Source organism: Archocentrus centrarchus, chromosome 16 (genome assembly GCF_007364275.1).
Source record: "Archocentrus centrarchus isolate MPI-CPG fArcCen1 chromosome 16, fArcCen1, whole genome shotgun sequence".
In the NCBI taxonomy this organism is placed as follows: Eukaryota; Metazoa; Chordata; class Actinopteri; order Cichliformes; family Cichlidae; genus Archocentrus; species Archocentrus centrarchus.
Genome location: NC_044361.1, coordinates 25,633,558 through 25,659,790, shown reverse-complemented (window position 1 = coordinate 25,659,790; position 26,233 = coordinate 25,633,558). Strand labels below are relative to the sequence as shown.

Sequence of the window (26,233 nt, the reverse complement as noted above, 5' to 3'; positions counted from 1 at the left end):
CTAATTACCAGCAAAGTTGATATTTTATCTATGTGTGATTAAATCACTAGGGAATATAGAGCAACTTTCAAATCAGATTTACACTACAAACTTCTGGGGATATACTGAATAAACCATCACATACTGTAGGAGTGATTTCACAACCTCAGCAAAAAACTTGACCAGAGAACAAACATGCACTGACAAACTATCAACAAAAGGTCTTTGTCCCCAGTATCCCTACTCCTAATAAATGCACTTTACATTTTTTAAAAAACCCTCAGAGCCTCTAAGTGAACAACAACAAGACAAAATACACAGCAGAGACGTTTATCATACAGCAAGAGGTGCAGCGGGGCTTCTAGTTATGGGTAAGAGAGATACATTAGCAGGTCATTTCACCTAAACTTGTCTAGTAACTGCACAGTGTCAGCCAAGCATAGTGTCAATGCACTTAAGGGGTTAATTAATGATCCTATGGAAACAGTCACGTCTTTGAAAACACCTTCCAACATAATATGGAAGAATTTCTGGAGATATTTTATAGGACACTCTACAGTAGTTGTTAACACACTCATTCTAATAGTCAGCAGAGTAGATGCAACAGAGACACGAGGCAAATTTTCCTTAAGGCAGCAGATGCCTTTTCAAGTCCCTTTTTTTTTTTTTTTTTCTCCCACTTCCCATTTTAGAACTGAAAAATCCCTCTTGTATGCCACTCTCTTCAGAAACCAGGAAGCTCAGTATCTGTATGGTCCCTGTAGGAATGGCATCTCTTCATGACCCTCATGGGTCTGTCTTTCTCCTGGTCTCTTTGAAAGCTTCAGCCTCTTAGCATCTCCCCTCTGCAGTCCTTTAGCCCTGCGGCGGCAGGACACCTTGTGCCTGTGAAGAAGAGTAGCGTTCCAAAAGCGAGCGGAGCAGCGTCGGCAGGAGAAAGTCCCTCTGGCACGGTGGGAGGCCCGATGAATGAAGGCTGCCAAAGGCCTGTGAGACTGCTTCCCACACACACTGCACCTAAGTCGCTCCTGAGTGCTCAAGGCTTTTTGTGGGTGTTTAACTGCCATGTGGACAAGCAGTCCCGCTTTACGGGAAAACACAGAATTGGGGCATACTGGACAGCCAAAACGTTTCACAGGAACTTTGAGAGATGACAGGATCTGCACTTTCATTCCACCAGTGTTGACAAGCTTATACCCACCACCACCTGATCCTCCTCCTCGCCTAATTGTCAAACGAAGAGAGCCTTGTTTTTTATTCAACTGCCCTCTTACTGTACAACTTATCTTTCTCTTTCTTTTGATTCCATCAAATCTGACTAAATCTTGGGACTCCCATTTATTTCCCTTCCAATTTCTCCTGTTGGACTTTTTTTTTTTCTTCTTGTGTCGTCTCATATCATCGTGTGACGACTGGACGTCGCAGTCGGGGTTTTGGTGGGGCTGGGTGCCTGACTGATGATGGGGATGATGGTGGGAGTGATGATGATGGTGATGCAGATGATGATGTTCAGTGGAGGGCAGTTCCGTGAGGGGCTGGAACGGGGCCGTGGTGTGAAGCGTTCGGCTACGGGATCCAGCTGGATATATGTGCTCTCCTTTCACCCCAGCTGGAGAATGTGGATGCTGTGGGGGCATGATTGTAGAGTTGGGAGGAAGAGGCTGAGAGTAAGCTGGGGCAGTAGAGGCAGAAGACTGAGCAGCTGCAGCATCATAAAAGAGGGGAGAGTAACCAGCTGGTGGATGTGGGGGTGCTTGCTGGTGGCTATGAGTGACAACACTTAGACTTTGCCCTCCGTGGCCTTCGTTGGAAGGCGCCATCTGAAGCAGTGCATTGGTGGCAGCCTCGCTCTCAGATGTTGACTGATTAACATCACTCCCACCTCGGTGGTCTCCAGACCCACTGCTGCCTTCTTGCGGGTTAGATGATTCGGGGCGGGTCATGCCATGCTGAGACTGCCTGTGTCGTGTGAGGCTATTAGAGTAGGCAAATGCTTTCCCACATACCTCGCAGCAGAAGAGCTTTTCGCCCCCTCCTTCGTGAACTGTCTGGTGATGGGCAGTCAGATGAAAGTGGTGACGGAACGACTTCCAGCAAATAGCGCAGGTGTAAAGTCGAGGTGGCGGTGGGGCCTGTGGTTGGGGTGGGGGAGGAGGCTGGGGCTGGGGGTTGGTGTCTTGAGGCTTGACGTCTTGGGAATAGGGGTAATAGGAGGAGGTGCTTGGTGCTTGGTTCTGGCTCCGATCTTGGGCCACGCTACATTGAGGATTTGGATTAAAGCTGTTAAGTGTCTCCGGAGCCGGTGTGGTGGGTACCTCCTCCATCTCCCCTTTCTGGTGAAGTTTGCTGTGCCTCCTGAGGCTCTGGGAGTAACCAAACTCTTTCCCACAGATGCTGCATTTGTAATTCTTTGCCCCAGAGTGGACTGTTTGATGCTTGCTGAGGTGAAAAGCCTCTCTGAAATACTTTCCACAAACAGTGCAGTGATGGGGCTTCTCTCCTGTGTGGATGCGGTCATGCCTGCGCAGGGTCTCGCGGCGTGCAAATCCCTTACCACAGACACTACAGAGGTGTGTGCGTGGGAGCCCGCTGGGCCCCATTCTGGGAGTGTACTGCCTACGTTTGGGGGGCTGTCCGACAGCTGCAGGATCTTTCTTAGCTCTTGGTTTGCGGGGACGTTTTGGTTTGGCAGTAGGATTCTGTGGGTTGCTGCTCATAGGTTCCTGACTCCCACCACCTCTGAAATTCTTATCCATACCAGACGTGGATGAAGGTGAGCCCAGAGGTCCTAAACCAAGACCACCTAGCAGGCCTCCTATGATGTCTCCCCTGTCATCCCCTCTACTTCCACTGTTACTAGCCGCTGTTATAGCAGAGATTGCATTATTCACAGAGCTAGTGACATCATCTTCTGAGTCATCCAGTAGAGAAGAGAGGGGCAGGTGGGGCTGTTGCTGCGGATGGTGGTGCTGGTTGTGGCTCTGTGAATGTGGATGCAGTGTTGGGGCCAGGGGTGCCTTTCTCAGAGCTGGGCCCGCCATCCCACTTCCACATGGGGAGGCACCAGAGTAGCATGGAGATGGATTACCTTGAGAACGGTGGTCATCATGGTAGCCTGTGTAACGATTCCGAGAGTAGTCAGTGGGGTATTTACCATCTGCTCTGTCCCTGTCATTTGAATTCCCTCCCCTTCCAGACTGAAACAGACCATCACATCCTAAACCTGATTTTGGTTCTCCTTCCCTCACAATGATTACACCATCCTCTTCCTCAGTTTTCCCATAAATAACCCCTCTATTGCTTTGATAAGTTCCCCCTCCTCCATTACCTCCTCCACCCCCTCCCTCGACTCTGTCCTCACCATCAGTTCCTGTCTTGCTGCCCCGTTGTTTGGGTCCCCTACCTGGCTTGCCGCAGGTGCCTGAGGCAGCATGGTTGAGTAGAGAGGTGCTCTCACGGAAGGCACGACCACAGGCGGGACATCGGAATGGCTTTTCCTCATGTATCTTCTCATGCCGTGTCAGTGACTCTCTACGATTAAAAGCCCGAGAGCAGGTGGAGCAGCCATATGGGCGGGCTGAAGAGTGTATAACACCATGTTGCAGGAGGTGCCCTTTTTTCTTAAAGCCTTTGCCACAATCAGGGCAATGAAATATTTTGTCTGGGCTAGAACAAGAATTGGATGAGGGTTGGGGAGGTTCTTGGGTCGAATGGGGAAGGCTTGGGTCAGACTGTGTTTTTATGTGAACGGGGTTTGGGCCAGTAGTGGCAGTATTGCTAGTACCTGCTGTGGTTGGCTCATGCATGCGCATATGCCTGCGAAGGCTTGAAAGTTGAGGGAAGCTTTTGCCACACTCTCCACAGCTATAAACGGGCTCTGTGTCAGACTCTGTGGCGTTGGGTTGCATTGAGCTCTGGTTATCAGATTTAGAAAGGTGAGAATCATTAGTAACCAGTACTGAGGCAGCAGTGGAAGAGGGAGCAGAGGAGGAGGAAGAAGAAACTACTGATGAGGATGAAGATGATGAGGCAAGCAGGGATGACGGTTCTCCACCCATATTTGACATACCAACCCCACTCCCAATTAAAGCCGGTGGCTGACCATGATTTAGCCCTCCGTTACTACTTGTGCTGGGATTACCACTGTGGCCATGGTTGTTACTGCTACTACTACTGTTGTCAGATTTTCTCTGTGGCAAATAGCCAGCCATAGCTTTCTTCCTCCTGCTGCTACTGTTGCTGCTACTACTACTTCCACCTCCACTACTTTCCCCTTTACCATCATCCTTAGACAAGGATAAATGAAGAGGCAAAGGGAGGGGCAAACCTGCTTCCTGCTGCATCAGAGAAGCTATCTGATTTGACGAGAGTACAGGAATGCCCTGGAAGTCAAAGCTGCCCAGTGATGAGGGCTGAGAGCCTGGGTGGAGAGGGTGGTGAGGATGAGAATGAGAGTGAGGATGAGAAAGGGTGTGAGGCGGAAGCTGCTGCTGCTGGGGAGGTTGCTGTGGAGTCTGTTGTGGCTGGGGAGTGGAGTGGCCATGTGAGTGAGAAGAGTGCAAAGCAGGAGGCGGAGCAAGGCTAGTACTAGGCTCTCCACTTGTCTGACTTAAACCAATCCCTAAATGGTTATGAGTTCCCTGTTGAACAAGAAATTGTTCTAAACTAGCATTAGCAGGCACCCCAGAAAGAAAATACTGATTAGCAGCTAACATGCAACTAAACTGTTGGTGAAGGCTCCGTGCATCAGACTGGGCCCCAACCAACTGGTGTCCCAATGAGCTGACTGCACTGCTGCTGCTAGAAGGGTTATTAGAGGCTGCCACAGAGGTTGAAGGGGAAGGAGAAGAAGAAGAGGGACCAGGTGATGCCTGGGGGACAGAGAGGCCAGGATGCAGAGGAGGGGGAGGTGGAGGTGCTGATGTTACTAATCCTCCTAATCCCCCAGCACTCCCACTACTGCTACTTCCCCCAGCAAAGTGCTCAAAGCGGCCTACACCTGGGTGTAACTGCTCCTGTGCTAGTGCTGCCTCAGACGGGTGGAAAGAGCGCAGGAACTGTGGATAGCCTGAAGAATGGCTTGAGCTGCTGCTGCTCATCTTGCTTGACTTTGAACGAGAGCTCTGAGATGAGGAAGGCTGTTGTTGTAAAGGTGGGGGAGGAGGGGCACTCATCTTGGCAAAAATGGAGGCAGAATCAGAAAAGGCGTTACCTCTAGACCCCTGCAGGGGGCCCAAGCCAAGTCCAGACAGAAGAGCTCCAGAAGACTCAGCCTGCTGCTGCTGCTGCTGCTGGAGTTGATGCTGGTGAAGCTGCACTTGCTGCTGATGTTGTAGCTGTCGATCTAAACCGAGGCCTTTGAATTGGTGGGCCTGGTGCCCACTTAACATCTCTATAATGTCCAGATTGTATTTTCCAAATTGGAACATTTCCCACTCACTGGCACATGGGGATGCAGGTGCCAAACCTCCAGCACTAGGAGCGGCGACAATGATCCCACCACTGACTGGTGAAATACAAACTTTACCCTAAGGGCGAAGCTAAGCTACGACTTCTTTTCAAGAACTAATTAAATGACAGCTAAAATCTAAAAGTTCGTCTCTCCAGACTGTTTAGCTCTGGTGCTGCTACTCTCTGTTGATCATCCACTGCCCACACGCTACTTCCAAACTGAGAGGGGTAGCCGAGACGACAAGCTGATGATCAGAGGGTATACGTGTCTTTTTGGCAGGCAGATAAGTTCCACCTAATTTCAAAATTGCTTAGAATAGTTTTTATTGAGAAGCAGTTCAATTGACGACTTCTTGTTTCCTTTACTGCGCTGACATTTTCCTTCAACTAAGCAAGATTCCTCATCCGTGTTCAGTCAAGATGTTCCCACAGCTGAAAACACAAAATTAAAACAGGAATGAAAGTCATTGAATGTCTATACAGGCGATAAATTTATTTTTAAAAATTCATTTACGACCCCTTTATAAATGTTAAATCTCAGCCTCAAATTAAGTTGCAACAATACAGACTAGAGTGAGTATGACACAACCCATCAAATGCACTTTAATTTAGCAGAAAGCTTTAGCATCAACTTTCAAGATATATGCCATTTAACACCAAAAGTTAATAGTTCTTATAATTGGGAGTCTTTAGTCGAAATGTAATCAGCACACAACTATTGTACTTAAACTGTAAAAAATTCTATTCATATTAGGAAAAAGAATCAATTAACAATTCAAGTGCAACATTTCACAGACACTGAACAAACTATTAAATACATTCAACATTTTACAATTTGTAATGACTTACCGGTATGCAGTTCTTGTGGATTGTAGCACAACTAGAATTGATGCATAAAGGCCAATTCCTTTATAATTACATTCATATTTGCAATGGAAGACAAAGTTATGTTTTAGCATTTTTAGTGTCTATGCTAACAGTTGCACTTAATAGGCATCTGTATGAAAGGAGGCAGATTTTGCTTAGATCCAATATGGAACACTATTCCACATTTGTCTTATCTTGCCCTATAAAGCTAACATGCTGCAGCAGTTCGTGATGAACCTCACTTTATTTCACCGTATGAATACAGCATGTGCGTCTCTCTAATAATAACAGTTAACTGAGGAAAACGTGCTGACAGAGGCGTGGCAGTGTTGCGTACAAAACCACATCACACAACACATTTCATGGTTTCAGTTAAATGCAGGTGTGTGTATGCAACTGTTATAGGTTTGTTTTACTCATCGTTTTTACTAACGACATTTTACCATGTGTTCTGTAAGAATTCACAACCTTACAGAAAAAAAATGACTGAGTCAGACATTTATTGTAAACATATAGTCATATAAAAAACTGAGTACACCCCATCATTCAGTAGGCTGTAGAGCCACCTTTTCTAACAATAACTTGAAGTAATCACTTTTGGTATGACTTTATCAGGCTCTCACATTATTGTGGAGGAATTTTGACCCAGTCTTCTTTGCAATGTCACTTCAGTTCATTTAAGGTTTGCGGGCATGAGTTTGTGCACAGCTCTTTCAAGGTCCTGCCACAGCATTTCAGTCAAGTTGAGGTCTGGGATTTAGGCCATTGCAACGCCTTGATTTGCTGGTATGCTTGCAATCATTGTACTGTTGCATTACCCAATTTCAGGTAAGGACAGAAGACCTTACACATGACTCTAGAACACTTTCCTATTGTGAGGAGTTCATAATCAAGTCAATGGCTGCAAGGTACCCAGGTTTTGTGGTTGCAACACAAACCTAAACCACCACCCCTCCACCACAAAACAGTTGTTATGAAGTGTTTGTGCTGATATGCTGTGTTTGGTATTCACCAGAAGTGGTGCTGTGCTTTATGGCCAAACATCTCCACTTTGGTCTTGTCTCTTCAAAGGACATTATTCCAGAAATCAAATGCATCTGACTAGCAGCACCTGGCTGCTACTTACCCTCGTAACTCCTATAAAAGCAGTAAGGATGTACTTAGTTTTACACAGGGCTGCAAAGAGTCCTAGGAAATCTTTCTTTTTCAGGTTTGTATTTCAGAAGCTTTCAGGGTTCTCAATAAAAGAAAATCCTTGTGAGAAACATCAAAGATGCATATTAAGATAAATATTAATTGAATAGATCATTTATGTTTGACAGGATCTCATTTAAATAAGTTATTCAGTCTTAAGAACATTTCTGTATACCTTGAATCATTACAAATATGGGACACTATCAGTCCCTTACTGAGGGCTCACCTTTCAATGTTAAACTATTCATCAGAAAACAGTAATAAATGTTATTTAAAATGCAAATGAAACTGCCCTGCAAAAACTGTAATTTTCACTCAAATTTAGCAGTAAGCACATTTTAGCCCCCAAATGGACCAAACTAACAATGTTGATTTAATTAGTTAAATTGTACTTTGTCGATTACCATGCAGTTCAAAGGGTACAGCTTTACTCTTGAAAGTCAGTCAACAGATTAAAATATACAGGAGTTTGAAAGGATTAGTAGTAATGAGCAGTTACCTGAGCAGATATAATGGATGTAATTACACAGTGATAGGGGCTGTGTAGTACCTTAATACAAGTAAAGAGGGTGGCTGATCTGCAGATATGTCATTTATTTATTATAAGCACTTTTATTTTTCCTTTTTATGGGATTTATATGGTCAGACATTAAATTGATTTTCTTTGTGTCTCTAGTGACAAAAAATTTAAGTCAATCTAACCCCCACTACTAACAACGATGGGAGCAATCTGCATGATTTATTAAAATAAGTAGGCATGAACGCACTTAATTTAACTGTTGCAATAATAACTGCATGAAGTTGTTCTCTTTATTCTAATCCTGGAGTGGCTAAAAGTGGACCGTCTATGGCCAATTTTCAGTCACTTTGCTCACCTCTTAAAAATCTTACCGTTTCCTCCAATTGATGCGATGAAGCTAGAGGGGAGTGAGCTCCCCTGGCAGATGAGGAAGATAATCTATCGCACATTTGACTGCCTCTCATTTTAATGCAAATCGGCAATCCTGTAAAGAAAGGCAGAAAATACTCAAATTAACAGTGTCGCTGTACAATGTAAACATTAGCGGTACGTTACAGGCGCCAGTTATAACGGATGCACTTGAGGTGGCATCCTGAAATAGTATTGGCTAACATTTGGAAGAAAAAAAAAAACAGAAAACACTGGACGCGCTTGGATGGAAAACTTTACGGTTCTCCTTAGCATCATATTTTACACTGGCTCGGCGTGTTTAGCTATATTTGCTGCCACACACGCAGTCTCCAAAACCACATAACCGACCGCCTGCTAATGTTAGCCGTCATTTTAAACCACAAAAATACAGGCACGCCGACTGCCGTTAATGCTGCGATGCTAGTGTTAGCATATACATCTGCGTAACCTATAATCGGCAAATGTTTACCTACGCATCCAGTTGCAGGGCACAGTTGCAGACGGATGAGGCCTGTCACGCCTTCTTCTAACCGCCTAAGCTAGCTATCGCCCGCTTCCATTTCTGCGTGCTGTTTTCCAGTCGTTAGCCAGAGCCATTTTCACTGATGCTGAGCTGGGTGAACGCTTGCACCGTTCCCCCCCAAGAAATCGACGCCGACGGATACCGCAGCCGCCTCCTCGCCATTTGATTACGACATGTTGCGCTGTCAGGGAGCTTTTTCTTGATGTTTCGAGGGCCGAGAGAAATTTGGATGCTCGGTGATAATATTTTTGGGTAAAAGTGAGTGACGTGTGCTCCCTTAACATTGGTCCTTTCCGGCCCTTGTAATATTTCCGGGTAGCAGCAGCGGGGCTCACAGACGGCGGTTTAGGGCTCACAGCGGATTCAGCACCTTTGGTTGCATGCTGGGCTAAAAGATGTGCATTTTCAGATCTCCTGCTACACCAGTGTACAAACCCCTGTGTCTTTACTTTACAAGATGTCAGTCTTGGTTAAGCACTTTTCCCCCTCAGGCTCCAATATATGCATGCCTTGTAGGCCTAGAAATACTCTATGTTAGGGCTGTCAAAGGTATTAAAAATACATCAAATTAAGGGAAAGTATGTTCAAATGTTTTTCTCACTAGTGATTTAATGCACAGGCCAAACACCGAAGCTGCATAGTAGGCTACATATCAGGGGAATAAAGCATATATAATCCCTAACATGCATGCTTAAAGAGGCCAAATCTGATGATGTGATGATGGCCAGTGTTATCATAGTTATTAGTTTTTATTTAATTTACTTTTTAAATTTCAATTTCAGGCAGTGGATTTGTTTAAATTTATTGTTTTTGTTTTCTTTTGTTTTTTTAAATTAGTATCAGGGTTAGTTTTAGGTTTTTAAAATATATATATATTATTATAATTATAATGTGGGTGTTATTTGTCAGGTTTAGCTTTAAGAAGTTAAAAATAGAAGTTACAATGCAAACACATCATGCCATATAGACATCTTAGTCTCTATAAACAATACCTCCTGATGCTGATTGGTTGATCATTTTGGCAAAGAATAAAACTACATTTAATGTTTACTTTTAAATATCATTGCAGTTCGTCTTAGTCTGTGTAAAAAGTCAAATTTTGACTTTTATTTCTTTTAAGTAAAATATCAGGCGTCACAGTGATGCAGTAATTGGCACTTGCAGTGAAAGGGTACTGGGTTCAAATCCACCAGCTGGCTGGGCCCTTTCTGTGTGGAGTTTGCATGTCTTCCCTGTGTCACACAGCTGCCTCTCAGTCCAAAGACATCCATGTTCTGCTAATTGGTGTGATTGTAGGTGTGAATGTGAGTGTGAATTGTTGTCTGTCTCTCTGTGTTAGCCCTGTGCTAGACTGGCAACCTGTCCAGGGTGTACCCTGCCTCTCGTGCTATACAGCTGGTGTAGGCCCCAGCCCTCCTGCGACCCTAAAATTGGATGAGAGGTTAAGAACATCTTAAAGGGACTGGTGTTTTTCTAATCTTTTTGAAGCACTTTCTTACCACAAGCCTCATTCACACACACACACTGTTTTCTACACCAAAGCACTTTTAACTTAACATTCAGACAGCTACACTCAGATTGATGCATCTGAGGCAACTTGGGGTTCAATATCTTGTCCAAGGGTACTTCAACATGCAGACTAGAGGAGCCATTGAACCACCAATCTTCCAACTGGTAGACGACCTGCTCTACCTCTTGACCCACAGCCGCTCAGGAGGTGAATGAATGAAACTAAAATATTTGTTTCCACATAGTTTTAGTTTTTGTTAACAATATTAACCTTGGCATGTACCAGGGGTGTCAAACTTATTTTTTGATCATGAGCCTCATACAGCAGAGTTTGATATATATATATATTATAACCTTTTTTGTAAATAAAACAAACAAGTACATATTTGTATTTAATGAACTATCAAATTAAGAAAACAAATGTATATAAAGAAAAAGTGCAGTCTCAACAATATGCTTTATTATATGTGCATTACAGATCACCTACAGAAGGACTAAACCTCCACACATTTCATTTATGGAACTAAGCTATATTTCATACTATGATTCAAACAAGTTGTCAAGATTTAGAAATGTTTTTAATTTTATATACATTTTCACTCCTGTTTAATATGGCTGCGATCACCTCATGTTATAGCTGTGCGCTTTATTGAAAAACTGAAGAAAAGAACTGACTGAAATTTTTATACTTTGCAAAGCATCCAGTGATCTAAATTTGACTATTTGGTGAGCTAATTCTGGCCTCTGCATGTTTGAACTTTAGCACATACTGTGTATACATTTTATACAGTCTATAGTTATAGGCCATCCACCTCAAGTGTAGTTCCAATAAGCAGAGTGAATATTGGACAAGGGATGTTGAAGATCAATCTGTCAGCCAGGAGGAAAAAGAGGAAGACCACAGAAAAGATTTGTGGATATAGTGAAGAAGAATAACTGTGACTGTACACTGAGTAAATAAGACTTAAAGGCATTTTTTTTTTTTTTCTCCCTCTATTCCAACAACAAATCTGCACAGCAACACAGTTTGGTGTTTTAGTGCCAACACTAGCTCAGGATAACTAAGATCTTAATAATGTTTAGTAGTTATCCATTTATATTATCTTCTACCAAAGCTATGCAAAACAGTGAGAAACATAGGAGCTCATTCTCAGGCTAAATCATCATTTTATTATCCTTTTCAACTGATTCAGTTATGCGACTCACAAGAGGCGTGAATAATTTCACACCTCTGAGTTTTAACCTGCGTGGTCAATGCTGGGCAAAGAATCTCTTACAATCATCAAAGGCCCTTAAAGTCTCAACATCACTCACACATATATATTTGCAGTTTGGGTGTTAATTTAATTTTATCCAGCTTAGTCATTAACTGCTCATCATTTATAAGAAACAGGATTTCCTTTTACTTATGGAAACCTGTCAGACGTTTGTACCCAGCCAGAACTTCGGGGGTTTTCACTGTTTTTACAGTGTTGGACATGGAGAGGATATCAAAGTTGAAATTGTTACAAAATGTACTACACTATACACTAAAGTACTACAAAATGTACTATGGTTAGATTACTTAAAGCAGCCATTATTTGTCTTCTTTAGCTTTGCACATTATTGAGCGTATTGTGAAAAGTTACCTTTTTCTTCAGGTATTGGAGATCATCAGTTGTGCTGTGCCAAGACAGAGCTTGTATACAGTAAAGACTACTGTAGAACTCCCTATTATGTTTCAGTAAAGAGAATGTATTTTAACTTTGTAAGTTTCATTTGCAGTTGCAAAAACCATCAACCGCCTTTCTTGAGAACCTCCTCATCAAAGAGGAAGAAGAGGAAGAGTCGTTGAGTCTGTTGCAGCAGCTAAGCTCATTAGAGTTACCGACCTGAGAAATCACCAATTAACAGGAGCTCAGATTAGATCCCACATCAATGCTTCTCAGTGCTGATGCAGGAAAACCATATCGGCATCAAGTGTTTGGACGAGACTGGATAAATTAGACCTAAATTGCTCCACAGAAACCATGGCTGAAGGAGAGCAATTAAGAGAATTGCTTGGGGCAAGCAACACAAGGACTGGACATAAAGACCAGTGGAAACAGGTGATGTCTGCATGAGTAGTTTTCTCACTAAAGCATGAAGGAGGAGGTGTAAATTCAAGGCAAAACTAAGCAGCATATTCTACAGCAACACATTATTCGATTGGTGGTCAGTGGGGCAATCATTTTCTTCTGAACAGGGTGATGATTCAGAAGACCGAGAAGCGCAACTGAGTGACGCATCAAAGACACTGCAACTGAAAAGCATCCAGTATATGTTCAGAATATGAGGCAATGCCTTTAAAGCTGCTGGAAAAGCACCAGGTGATGAGCTAAAGAAGATATTGCTAAGTGTGCAAAACTGTTATGAAGACAAACAGTGGTTACTTTGAAACTTAAGAGACATAAACAAAAATATGAAACCTATTTTGGTTCAGTTGAGTTTATTTTTACTCCTACATATTTAATATGCACATGTAATCGTTTTGGGAACAGTAAAAAATAAAGGGGAAAAAAATGAGTGAGTCATGGTGTTCAAACCTTTTCACAGGTACTTGTTTATAGTGTGTTAATGAGAGTTTTGAGAGGTGTTGGACGGTTTAGGCAGTGTATCTACTGATGATATGTACAAGCAGTCAGATAATATTATGTTCTGCTTTTTTTGTCAGTCCTGTGTAAGGTAACAGAAATAGCTTTAAGGGTAAGTTACAGTCCGAGCAAAGCCTTGCACAGCTCACCATGGAGCCACTGAACCTCCTGGTGGTGAAATGCGCAAACTACAACGACTTGAATGCATCAGAGGCAGATAGTGCCTAAATCAAACATAATAATTTTTGTGCCCTCTTGTGTAGCCCCTGCAAGAATTATTTCTGTGTCAGTGCCGCAGTTGTTATCTGCTCTTTCATACATCTCAGTGTAATAAATGTATTCACAGGAGGTTTTAAATATGAGCTGCAGAGCCCTTATTTCACCATAAGGATCCAGCAGGTACAGCATGATATAACTGTGCAGCTCAGATGATCTCAAACTGTAAATTATAGGAAACCAATTTCACCTTTTTCATTTCATTTAAAAGTGCAGTCTTTCACTCCCAGTAGCACCGTACAGCCATACTGTAGCTTATATAACATCTCACAGCCAGATGATATGGGATTTTATTATACAACCACTCTGTGTGCTCACTAACCTACTGAACATTAAAGGGCCTTTTTTTCCTAATATGGAAGGTGCTTTTAGTTTGATTCCTCATAAAACCTCAATCAGTTTGCTCTATTATTATTACACAACCTCTATTTATTAACATTCTGATGCTGACCAAGCCAGTGGTGATGAAATTGTACCATATATATATATATATATATATATATATATATATATATATATATATATATATATATATATATATATATATATATATATGCGCTTTACTATTCCAATACATTTAAATAGAGATTCAAATTTTACATGCAAAACATATGATGAGCTTTCAAAATATAATCTGAAGCTGCTAAACCACTAAATAATCTGTTGCACCTTCATAAAATATAGTGTAATATTATACTGTAAGTATGTCAAAGCAGATACTGTTTAGATAATATCATACTTGGCATTTTCATTGTCAGACAGTGTCTGCATATTGCACTATTGAGACTTTGATGTAGGTAAGCACTCTGAAAACAACTGAAAAGTAGTTCATTGGCTTGCCATGCGTTTTAGCACAAAAAGAGTGCTCATTTCTCTAAACTACAGAGCTCATTATTCATACCTCGGGTTAGATATGATTTCTTTGTGCACCCAGTGAACACAGACATCAATGTGATATATTGCTAAGTCTTAAATAGGTTTGAGAAAACAGGCACTTGAGGGTGTTCGTAGGTATTATGAAGTGCTTTAAAATGCAGAGGAACAATGTTTACCTCAGGGATTAATAAAGTATCATTTGAAACTGAAGTGCAATGTGTATAACTCAGTTTACAGTGTTAACATAGTTACAAGAAAACTGAATGTTGCTAATCTTGAACATGTCCCATGCTCAGATGAATGGGATTTTTTTCCCCATAAGATTTAATGACAAAAAAAAAAAAAAAAAAAAAAAGTTGGGAAATATTTTTAAGTATGGTGCACATAAAGTTCTGAATTTCACCCAGACAGAAAAGTGAAAAGAAGAGCAGTTAATGCAAGAAATGACACACTCGATAAGGAATGACAAAACTTTTTTTTTTTTTTCCCCACCAACTTTATTATACAAATTCTTTGTAAGTCACTGTCGTATCCCAGGGGATCAATGCATTGAACAATAACAAAAGGGTTGTTTTGAAATTTATAGGCATCAAAATAAATCCATGAATTTTTCAATACTGGAGACTATCCCTGTCCATTTCAGGTGGCCATTAAAGCATCCTCACTCTAAATGAATTCATAATGGTACAAACACACACCATATTCATTCATTTCTTTCTGAAAACAAGCTTTTCAGCTTCGCTCGCCTGTCTATTAGCTGTCCTCTGTGGAAAAAATAAAAAGAAATAACCCCTGTAGCCATCTAGGAGGGTATGAGGATTAAAAAGACAACAAAATGTTATGAGTTTGGCACTGTACAATTCATTAAATACTAACACATAGTTTTTTTGAATCTTCAAATTAATGCCGAAGAGATCACTTAAAATATTCTGATTGTACTAGCTATACAAAATACAATACTTGCACAAATTAGATTAACCATTTATAAAATTGTGATAATGAGTTTCGATGGATATGGCTTGTGAGATATTACAGACTTTGCTACAGACCTTGTGTGGCTCTATTAAAAAAATCTAATACTACTGTATGTCATCTGTCCTATTTCCCTGAAAAAGACACTGCACTCAAAGCAATCAGGTTTCCATTAGACGCCTGTTTTTCTCCAACCTGTGTAATAAACATTCATTCGAGCATACATACATTATTATGGCATCATGGGTTTAGCGTGTACAACCCATTTTAAGTTAGTGGGTCAGGCTGCTGTAGAAGAGACAACAGACTGTGTGTGGTGTTAACCACTTCTGGCCCATCCCAAACTCATCTATCCCTCACCGTCATCTACACGTATGTTTAGAAGGCTGCAGATTTTTCAATACCAGAGTGGAAACCTAAGTAATCACTTAAGATCAAGAAGTCATAAGGCCGACGTCTAGGCACAGTACATACAGCTGGAAAAATGGCCATATAAGCATCAATGACCCTAAAATCCAGGCATCCTGTAAAAATGCCTCTCAATGAAATGGAGCTGGCATGCATCAAGATTTGGAATGTTTTAAAAACTCGAGTTTATGACCAGATGTATGAAAAACCAACTAGTCGCGAGAATGCTAGTTATCTAAAAACAATAAACACTTAAATCCCACCAAGTAAAAGAACATCACACCATAAGATAATTGTTAATAATAACCATAACAGTTATAATAATTATTAATAATAACACTCCATCATATTCATAACAACTACATTTAGCACTGTGTGTAGGAAGATTGTCCAAATGTGTTTGTTTATCAGCATTTCATTTCTGTATCGTTTCCACATGACTGAACAAAAGAAAACAAGCCGTAACAAGTTCCTTCTTTGAGTCGCACAATTATCTCTGATTTCTGTTGATAGGAAAAAAAAAAAAAATCCTCTCTCAGTACAATACCTTCCATTGATCAGTCACGCACACGTTCAGCCGTGCTCGTACAGAATGTAAACCTCGAGGACACGATACAAAGTATGTTTGTATCTGGTGCAAATATCAGGGGGCAGATTTGTGCAAAGTTTAGTCTCTGATTCTCTTTGAACTGTGCTTCAATTTCTCTTGGTTTTTTTTTTTTGTACACATTAATACTTAATACATCATGACAATATCAACACAAAATCAATAGAAAGAGATAGCATTTTATATGGACCACAGATATCACATACTACAGTATATAGGATAGCCCTTAGTATTGAAAAGCGTTGTTATTGATGAAGATTTTTTTTTTTTTCTTTTCTGTTTTTTTGTTGTTGTTTTTTCCATACTGGCTGAAGTGCGTTATGATACAGCAAGGTCTTTGTCTTGAAGATGGGAAGGGCTTCCTAACCATCCGAGTCTCTTATATGGCACACAAAGCCGCGCAGGAGAAGACCTCAGGTCGCCCTCGCTCCTGACTCAGAGTTTCGGCTTGCTCTGAAGCCAGTCCTTTGACTGTACAAAATATCACTGACTTTTTTATAATTTGTCACCTGGTGATAATTAAATGGTGATTGTCAGACCAGCTTCCTCTGTGGGATTTTCTTTGTATCTCCATAAATGGCTTGTAAGGACAGTTGTGTAAGTGCAACCTCTGCGTCATGGTTTATCATTTGTGCTCTGTGGAGAAGCCTCTGCTCTTCGTGTACAGCCAACATTAGAACAAGTTGACTCTTTATTGGTAAACTGAACACGTGTCTGTTCTTTTATCTCTTGATTTTGTATGTTTATGTCAAGATATTTTGGAACATCGTGACTGATGGCTCTATATTTGGTAGCCCATTGTTTTGTTTTTTTTTACAGGTGTGTCCTGATCTTTAGATGAAAACATTAAGAAAAACTCACCCATAATCTTATATCAGCTTACGCTCCTGTAGTGTAACAGCAATGAGAGTGTGAGCTCCTCTGGAGATTTAATCTAAGGTCACATGGAAAAGTAGGCAACCCAGGAATCAGATCAGTAATGTGGATACGTTCAGTTCAAATCAGGCGAAGCGTCGCGTCAGGCTGCTGTGTGTCAGCCAGAAACAGACCCCGCCTTGTCCACTAGATTACACAGGAAGCAAAAAAAAAAAAAAATCTGTTCCATCTCCCTGTGTCAGGACGAGGTCAGTTAAGAAGAGTTCACCAGGCACACAGTTCATTCAGACTCGTCTGGTCCACCGGGCTCTTCATCTGAGAGAGTCAGTTTAATAAATCTTTGTCGGCGAGGACTGAGCAGAGTGACAGTCCAGGCAGTCGGTTCAGTTCTTTGAAATTCTGTGATACAATATTCCACAAGGGCCTCGGCTTCCTCGACCCTTTTTTTTTAATATCGTCTGGTTTCCTATCTAATATGGCTCCTGAGTACTTTTTGAAAGAAATATATAAAAACTAAATTATGAACGGCATTTCTGTTGGTTTTGTTTCACCCTTCCAGTCAGTCCTTCTACAAGTAATGGCACCACTGTATATGGCAATATGGCAAATTCAGATACAAAATATGGCTGATGTAGGCTATTACATTATTGGAACAGATGTTCGCTATCTAATTTTTAATTTTATAAGTAAGTCATATTTAAGCTATTTAATTACAAGATAACACTAATTTGAATAGCCTAAACACATTATACTGTTACAATACTTTATACTTCTAGTTTTATTTCTTGTAGCTGAATATCTAATAGTTAAATGCAGAAGGGTGATATATTCCTGTACCTTTAATGTAAACTCTACATTAGGCACTAAACTCACACCGTCACCTCATTTTTACTCCCCGTCCTGATCCCCTGACTACCTCCTCCTGCGCTCCCTGCTGACCCCCCACCGCCCCCTCCGGGAATGAAATGTAGCTGCTCAATGGTGTTCTGCCGTTTTGCTGCAAAAGCCATCCTCCGGGCGCTGTGGCCCCCTAGTGTTCCCGTTCCCATGACTACGCCGGCTCCGGGCACCTCCCCCGCCCAGCCCATGCCCCCGCTCATGTGCCCCGTCATGGGCGTGTTCCTTTCCTGCTCCCGTCCAGACGTGGGATGAGAGTTCATCTTGATCATGTGGTGCCGGTCAAGGGAAGGCGTGGCACAGACGTTCTGCTGGGATTGGGCCTTCTGCTGGCGAGGCAGGGTGGGGACGATTCCGCTTCCCGTGTGGGCATACGGGTCTACAACACCCATTCCACCAACCCCCATTCTCTCCTCCAAGTGGTCTGGGGACATGAGCAGCCGTTCCTGCCTCTCCTGCCTGTCCTGCCTGTCCTGCCTGTCCTGCCTGTCCTGGGTCTTCCTGGTGAGCGTCTGTGTGTTGGAGTTCTTATTGGAGGCAGCCATGGCTTTATAGTACTGGTGTTGCTGATTCTTGGACAGCCGGGACAGGGTCCCAGTGTTTCCAGGGACGTCACCCATGTTGAGCAGCTGGTCAGTAGACTTAACTTTTCTCGGAGGCTTGGAGAGAGTGTCGTAGTTGGGGTTGTATTGGGGCTCCGGAGGATCCAGAGGGTAAGGATTGGGAGTGGGTGAGGCAGGCATGCCAGAAGGTGGTGGTGGAATCCAGGGTCGAGCCGCATGTCTGGGAAGGGTCCCTCGTCCACTGAGGGTGTAGTCTCCACCCCAGTGGAGGTGGTGCTGAGAGGACTGTAGGGCCGGCTGGGCTGTGTGAGGCCGGCGCTTGGTGGTACAGTAACCAGATGAGTACTCATCAAGACCTTTCTCTGCAAGCCAAACAAAATTTCTCTGAATTGTTTATCACCACAGTAAATAGCGTGAGCACATAATGATGCATCGTGCATTTTATGACATGGTGTCAAGAGTGTCACTGTGCTTCAGCACTTATGAAACAGCTGCAGAAAAAGCACTATAAGGGGGGGGGGCGGCTTAGACAGAACATGTCTCATTTCTGGAAAAGCGTGATACTTACCGAGGCGTTTGAGTGAGGAGTATCTGTTGAGCTCAGGCTTGGTGGCACTCTCATAGGAGGGCGGCAGCTGGGCCAGGTTGTGCAGGGAGTGGTGGAAGGAAGGCTGGGATTTGGTGTTGTTGTGCTTGCTGGAGAGCAGGGTGCCTCCAGCTGCCAGCTGAGCATTGTTCATTCGAGGTGTGCGTTCTACAGAGACCAAAGGGAGAAGACGACGGTGTGTTAAATGAGATTTGCTCCTCTGGATATAGCGCACTGCACGTAGCAGAGTGAGAATCTTCTAACATTCACCGAAAGCGACAGATTTGAACTTGCTTTCAGCACCAACACAAGCAACCAAAAATATGATAATCATTATTATTGTTGAAATGAATGAGTCTACTTTTGAGCTCCAAACGAAGCTGAATGAAGTAAATGAAGCATCCAAGTGATTACATGCAATTTTACATGGGAGCCTGGCTTTCATCAGCTGCCTTACCGATAGTTGCAGTGTGCTTGGGGCTGGAGCCTGATGAGTGGATGAAATTGTGTTGCAAATTGCCCACTGTAAGTAAAAAGAACATGAAGTAATCAGCTCACAAAATGGATGTCAGGCAGTTTCAAGTTGACTGGTGTTTTAACATCAAAAGAATAAGGCAACTTTACATATGTATCTATCTAAATCAGTTCATCTTCACATGCTCACATGAGCACTGATCTCCACATTTTTGTGCAATTAACGACTTTAATATTGAAGTGGAGAATTAAGGAGCCAACAACATCAGAAGTATCTTTTATAGATGACCATGGCCCTTACAGAGAAATTAGTGAGGTTAAAGATTCATTTTCTTAGCACATCACCACTGAGAATTCTTAATTTATTCTCTCGCCTGAGCAGCTGCAAATATATCTTGATGGAAGAACACAGGGAAAAAAAAAAAAAAAGAAAAAAAAAAAAGCTGCATCCATTTACAGACATGACAAGCACAAAGTGTCTCTGCATAAAAAGGATGCTGTTACAAAAGTGCACCTCTGATTGTGCTATTCACTAACACTCCATGAACCCTAGACTCTCACATCTGTTGTCCTTGCTTGGTAGTCCTGGGGCGTAGAGATTTTTTGGAGGTCTCCCCAGTGTCCCCTGGCCATCTCCTACAGCCAGAGCCACACTGTTGTTTCTCTCATCCTGCTGGACCGGGCTCGACTGGTGCCGCAACATGTCCACCAGGGCTCTAATGATGCCATAAACAAAAGCAAAAAGGAAACACGAGATAAAAAACAGAGAATCTGGTATCGGCTGGCTGACTACTCTGCCACCAGGAATGTTGTTTTCGGATTGCAAAAAGCAACACATCAGCTACCTATGTGAGGATGAATGCTTCAGAGCTTTTTAAATATATACATGAATGTTAATCTTGTGGTGAGACATCAGGTTTTGCACCCTCTTTCATAATCACCAAATCACTGTGCAGATATATTTAAGTGAATAAATATGTAAAATCCAATAAATAAATAACATGCAGGGGATTTTTTTAAATTTTTTTTTTTGCATTCCCTAAGGGACCAACCAACACTCCATGTGGGTCTACAACTATCATGTTCCATGACTGATGTAACTAGTACAAACACCAAAAGGCTCATCTTTATTGCCAAGATGACAGGCCATATATGAGACAAGAAAGCCAAGAGGAAATCAAAACAACCATGATTTCTGCAGCACTCATTCGATGAAGATCAAATATGTTTCAGTTGATGACTAATAATATTATTCTGGGCCCAGAATGATGAATGTAGGCCATTTATGGAGTCCTGAAAACCTAATTTCATGTCATTATTCATACATCAAAATGAAGTACTGAATTCAGCAGTGAGGTGTGATGAAATAAACAAAACGTCTAAGCCTCACCTGGGCATATTCAGGTCCCGTTGGTTGGCTTCCTGTTGCACCTTGTTGAAGACCACCTTGATGCCTACTGCAACAGCTACCATAAACACAACCACGCCACCGATGACAAAGCCTGTGTTGTGGCTCTGCTGCTTCAGTGGATCAAAGTCTGGGTCATTTCCGAATTCCTCTGGTATAATCATAGCTTCTGTCTGTGGCTTGGCCCAGTCTGGAGAGTCATAGTTTTTACAGCTGTCCTGCTCCAGTTGCCGACTTCGCTCTGGACAGCAGAAGCGGTAGTGGCAGGTTCCACAGCAATAGATGAAGGTGTCCTTTGAACAGTTGAAAGCGCTGTCAAAGTGTCCCATGACGTCATAATAACCCCGACATACATCCATCCATACATCCATCATGCGAGGTGGGATAGGTGCTACCTGGGCTGCACCTAAGGGAGGTGCGAGGGCCTCTGCTGAAGTTACATTCTTGGGGAACATTACCTGGGGCAGGGGTTTTGGAGGCGTCTCTAGAACTTCCTCTGTGGTTTCTGGAAGTGTCTCCGGAGTTTTGGTCCTGCCTCGGAGAGCAGCTGGCCTGAGGTTGGCCTGGATGGCAAGGAGCAGGAGAGAAGAGCTGGAGCCAGTCTTGGGCTCCTCGGTGAACGGTCTCCCTGAGCGATCTAGGTGCTGAGGAGGTGGGGACGGAGAGGTCTCCACAACAGTAGCAAGTGGGACAGTAAGGAGGGAGAGCAGGGAGACAGCGAGGACTCGGAGATTGGTGGTGGGCGGCATTTTTACATGACTAAGACATCTATTTTCTTTTATTGAGTCAATGCAGTTGCAACGACGTATCCGCTTTTGCAGTTTAACCCACTAAAATGACATGTGATGTATTCGAGCAGCATGTACTGGGTACTGGAGTTTCATTCAGTAATGCTGGGTGATGAAATCTGAAATCTGCTTTTTTGTGTTGTTAGTATTTATAAGGTGTTATAATAATAGAAAAGGTCGAGGATGATAAAAATGAAAAGGACAAACACTATCAAAATGTTTTTGTAAGTTTCAATAATTGGTGATAATGGTATTAAAATGTTTTTAATTTCCTGTTAGAAAGAAGCTCTGAAAGTGTAATGACTTCATCTTTTGCCCTCTAAAAATCCCTCTCAATTCGAGAACATTAAAATGGATGCAGCTTTGTAAAAAGGACAGATCGAAAACAACAATCTTCATGCTTTTAGTCCTTAATGCCTCATCCTACATGTCCTACCGAACAAAAGAACAAATATCTCATTTACTACCGAGTGAAATTATGTTTCGCAACCACAAAGTTAGGGGCACGTATTTTCAATAGAATATGGCAATCCTGTACATTCCTGCGCTGGTGGCACTTGAAGAATAGACTATGGCCAGTGTTTTGTTAAATGTAAACAGGTTTATCTGTTCTCTTCTTATCCTCACGGACTTTTACAGTCTGGCACTATGTACATTCAGAAATGGCACTTATTTAACCTGTAAGCAACTTTCTTCTGGAAAAAAAAGAAGCTATGAAATCTACTTTGTTTTTATATATTCGGTGCTTTTTGCCTTTGTAAACAATCAAATGGAAATAAATGACTGCACCACTGATAAACACTGTCCATTAGTGTGGCCTAGTTTCTATGGAATACTGCATTATCTCCATGTTAGCCTGTTCTCGCAACCCATCACATCTATAGATACACTGTGTACTTTATCTCAATCTTTTCTATGGTTGGATTAATGTGCTCAGTACTCACCTGGCACGGACAGTTACTGTGACTGGGCTGTGGGTGATAATGAGAATGGCTCTGGTTAAGTGCTAGAAGAGTGCAAGCACTGAAAATTAGGAGTAATCATAAAGCAAAGAAACGACTCCCAGCCTGTGAAATACATTGCAAAAATGAGGCAAATGTCATGATTTTAAGTGCTCTGCCTTCAGCTTGTAGGCACAAAATGTTGCCCGTGTCACTCAGCTGTATCGCTAATTAGATATGAAGTGAATGGCACATTGCTTCTCCATGTGACATGTCTCTCTAAGTAAAATTATTCCTGATTTGTCTCCGATGCTGAAAGAATATCACTTTTGTGGAGAAATATGTAAATGTGTGAAGTTATTGTGTTGGAGGTGTTGGCAATAATAGACAGAGGCAGATCTGTCTCCCACAGAAATTATAATTATATGTAATTATCAAAATGTCCCTATCTGTAGCAGAGAATGTAGGCACAGATGGGGGAGACAGAATGCTGAAATCACCGAGGGCTCCACTTGTTTCAGTTACATGCTCCTCTAACCTTCTGAGGAGAGTTCAGTTGAGGAAAAATGAGAAACACGAAGCAGCAGCTCTCCCACTGACTAATGTTCCAAAAGAGTTCTCCGGGTGAATTTTTCCTCTTGTCGTTTCTAAGCGTTCTGCTCGATTTCCACAACTGTCTTCGGGTTTATATACCGACAATCAAATCTGGAAAGCGCTGGCCGAATGTTCACTGTAATACAAATGAGAGACATTAGATTAGAAATCAGCTCGGCAACCTCTTCTCCTCACTTATTTACCCTCTTTGTGAGTGTGTGTGTTTTCATTTTAGGTGCAAAAAACGACAGTTATTTTTATTAAATGCACTATGTGCGTTTTTGGAAAGCTGCATGCATGCCTGTGTGTGTGTGTGTGTGTGTGTGTGTGATAGTGTGCCTATTTGGTTGCAGGAGGAACACTCTCCTGAAAAGCCAATGATAGAGAACGGGAGCAGAGGGATAAATGCAGGGTAGGGATTTAAATGAGCAAAGAGATTGTGGCGAGCGGGAAGAGCCAGAGGTATAGATGCAGAGACGACCATGAGTGGGAGGGCGGTGTGTGGGTGGCACAGAATCAAGTACATTTCTCCCAGCACTTACCAATACAACACAGCACATCACACAAACAGCACCACCAAACAGATCTGCAAACACAGTCCATGCCACACGCAAGAGGAGAAGTGCTAATCAAGACTGCAAATCAACCGCTGTTAGAACAGTGAAAGGGACAGAATTTGAAACTGTAAAAAGGCTTTGTGCGAGTGTGTACATGTGTGCATGTGAGAGACTATAGTCGGCATTCTGTAAACCTCCTTGTAGTTGGTCTCTGCCTCTCTCCTTTATTCCTCTTGCTCCCTCCTTCTCCCTCATTCTGCCTTTCTCTCTTTCTCAGATTCTGTGCGTGGGTTGAGGCAGCTAACTCTCTCAGAATAGCACTGCAGCTCTGTCTGTGTGTGAGTGAAAGAGGCAGTGAAAGAGAAGGGAGGTAGAATCCAATCTACACCCATTAGCCAAACCAGATTTCAAAGTCACATCTGCACGTCTCCTTCTCAACAAGATGACACTGATGCCTTGCACTGTCGTCCGGCGAACGCTGACCAACTCTTCCATCACCATATTGTCTGCGCTCTGCTCTCACTCCTTTCACTTCGTGAGGATTTTCTGACCAAATCATTAAACCACTCCTGCTAAATGTGCAGATGCCGGCGGTGGAAAATTTCAACTTTTATGTATTCAAACTGCACAAGGCCAGTCCATCTGTGGCCAAAAACTGCTATTATCCAGTAAATGTTATCCTCTAGATGTCTACATACTGTGGTGCTGAAGCAATGCAGCAGAGAGGGAGAGAGAGCTGTACCAAAAGGGGTGAAGTGCACACATTCACATGTGTGAAAATGCAGCCAGCCCTGAGTTGCATGGCCACTGGAGGGAGAACAACCCAATCACTTGCAAATCCAAATTCCTGGATTTGCAAGTGATTGTGTCAAAGCAAACGAACCAAAGAGCCCCGTTACTTTAACTGCAGGAGGCTGCCGAGCTGTGCAAACGCCTGGGCATGCAATCATTTCAACAGGTGTTTGTTGAAAATGAAACAAAATGGCCACTTTTCCTTTTTTCTCTCTCTCTCAATCTCTCTTTAGACGCGCTATTGCAAAACGCGCTCCGATGTGAATCTGTGAAGAGGGGAAAAGAAATCGCGCAAATAAGTCGTGTGTGCGCAAAAAAAAAAAAAAAAAAAAAAGACAACAACAACAAAAAAAAAAACGTCCAATTGCAGCGAAAGCCGCGCGGAGCTACTTTTGGTCTTATCAGTGAATATATATATGCTGCGCAATGACTCTGCATCAGACAATCGATTTTGGACATGAACTCCACAGACTACACTACATCCTTCATTATGTTAATAAGTTGCAACTTGCAGTGAACAAGCATGCGGGTTATGGACATGACTTGCATCTATCAGTAGGCTAAGAGTGCGTGGGTGTATCGGTGCCCGTGTGTGTGTAGTCCGGCTGGATGAGTCGGTGTGTGCGTGTGATATCAGTGTTCTTAATATCAATATGTTTATAATGTCGCAGTGTGCCGCCACTTGTCGATTAAAGTGATTGCGTTATAGGAAAAGAAAAAAAAACAGGTCTTCGCAGAATAAAGCCTACAGATGTTTCTGTGGCGCAGCTTTCATTCAAATGTTTTTGTTTGACAGCCTCCAGGACAGCTGATGCGCCTAAACTGATGCCAAACTCAATTTTCATGCACTCAGAAACACACAGAGGATGTATCAATCAGCCTTGACTGCAATTCCGTAATTGGCGTTGCATTAATAAAAGGTGCATAATGTCGTGTCTTACCTGTGCGCTGCTCTGGGGTTTGATGCCGGAGAGGAGCGCTGGGAGAGCCTGCGCACTGTATCTCAGCGGTTTCTCAGATGGCAGCCTGTTATTGTAGCAGAAGATGATGAGGACAGCTTGAACTGTTGCTGGATGTGCCACCTGTTTTAATTGTCCGTGTGTTTTAGAAGTGCGGCAAATCTGGATCGCTCTTGTTGTGTCTCCATCAGGCTATTGATAATCCATCATGACAGCGGAAAGACGGAGAAAAAAAAAGAAAACGCGAGCGGGGGGGGGAGTCGGTGAACAACGAGATGTTCTGCACTGTAAAAAAAAATTCCGTAAAAATACAGGACAAAGTACTGTATAAATATGAAGGAATTTTCCGTATTAGTCATTTACAGGGGTTTTTCGTGACTACTGCAATGCATTGTGGGAGCAAGAACCCCAAAAGTAGGGAAAAGTTAGTGGGAGGCAAGCAACTACACTGACAGGCTACATTTGGACTTTGGACTCTGAAGCTGGAGAATACGGAACCGTAAGGGATATGGGAGCCAAAAAAAAAACATTGGAGGTAAAAAAAAACAAAAAACAAAAACGTTTTGCGCAATCCCGAGTTACTTTTGCGATAC

The 26,233-nt window shown here is 42.5% G+C and overlaps 2 protein-coding genes across 5 annotated transcripts; both read right to left on the bottom strand.

The window, feature by feature from the left end:
* Nucleotides 1-589: 589 nt before the first annotated feature.
* LOC115794846 (zinc finger protein 628) lies at nucleotides 590-9,312 on the bottom strand. Of its 4 annotated transcripts, none has more exons than XM_030750516.1 (4): nucleotides 8,892-9,312; nucleotides 8,383-8,495; nucleotides 3,383-5,862; nucleotides 590-3,094 (listed from the first exon to the last, which is right to left on the bottom strand). In XM_030750516.1, exons 3-4 carry the CDS (start codon nucleotides 5,406-5,408, stop codon nucleotides 720-722), a joined length of 4,401 nt encoding a protein of 1,466 aa, XP_030606376.1. In that variant the 5' UTR covers nucleotides 5,409-5,862; nucleotides 8,383-8,495; nucleotides 8,892-9,312; the 3' UTR covers nucleotides 590-719. The 4 variants fall into 4 exon arrangements, with proteins under 4 accessions (XP_030606376.1, XP_030606377.1, XP_030606374.1 ...); XM_030750517.1 differs by having other exon boundaries at nucleotides 5,192-5,862; nucleotides 8,892-9,304; XM_030750514.1 differs by having other exon boundaries at nucleotides 590-5,862.
* Nucleotides 9,313-17,950: 8,638 nt separating this feature from the next.
* On the bottom strand, nucleotides 17,951-21,911 carry shisa7a (shisa family member 7a). Its single transcript, XM_030750519.1, has 5 exons — nucleotides 20,992-21,911; nucleotides 20,163-20,317; nucleotides 19,585-19,650; nucleotides 19,110-19,295; nucleotides 17,951-18,903 (listed from the first exon to the last, which is right to left on the bottom strand). Exons 1-5 carry the CDS (start codon nucleotides 21,756-21,758, stop codon nucleotides 17,951-17,953), a joined length of 2,127 nt encoding a protein of 708 aa, XP_030606379.1. The 5' UTR covers nucleotides 21,759-21,911.
* Nucleotides 21,912-26,233: the final 4,322 nt, after the last annotated feature.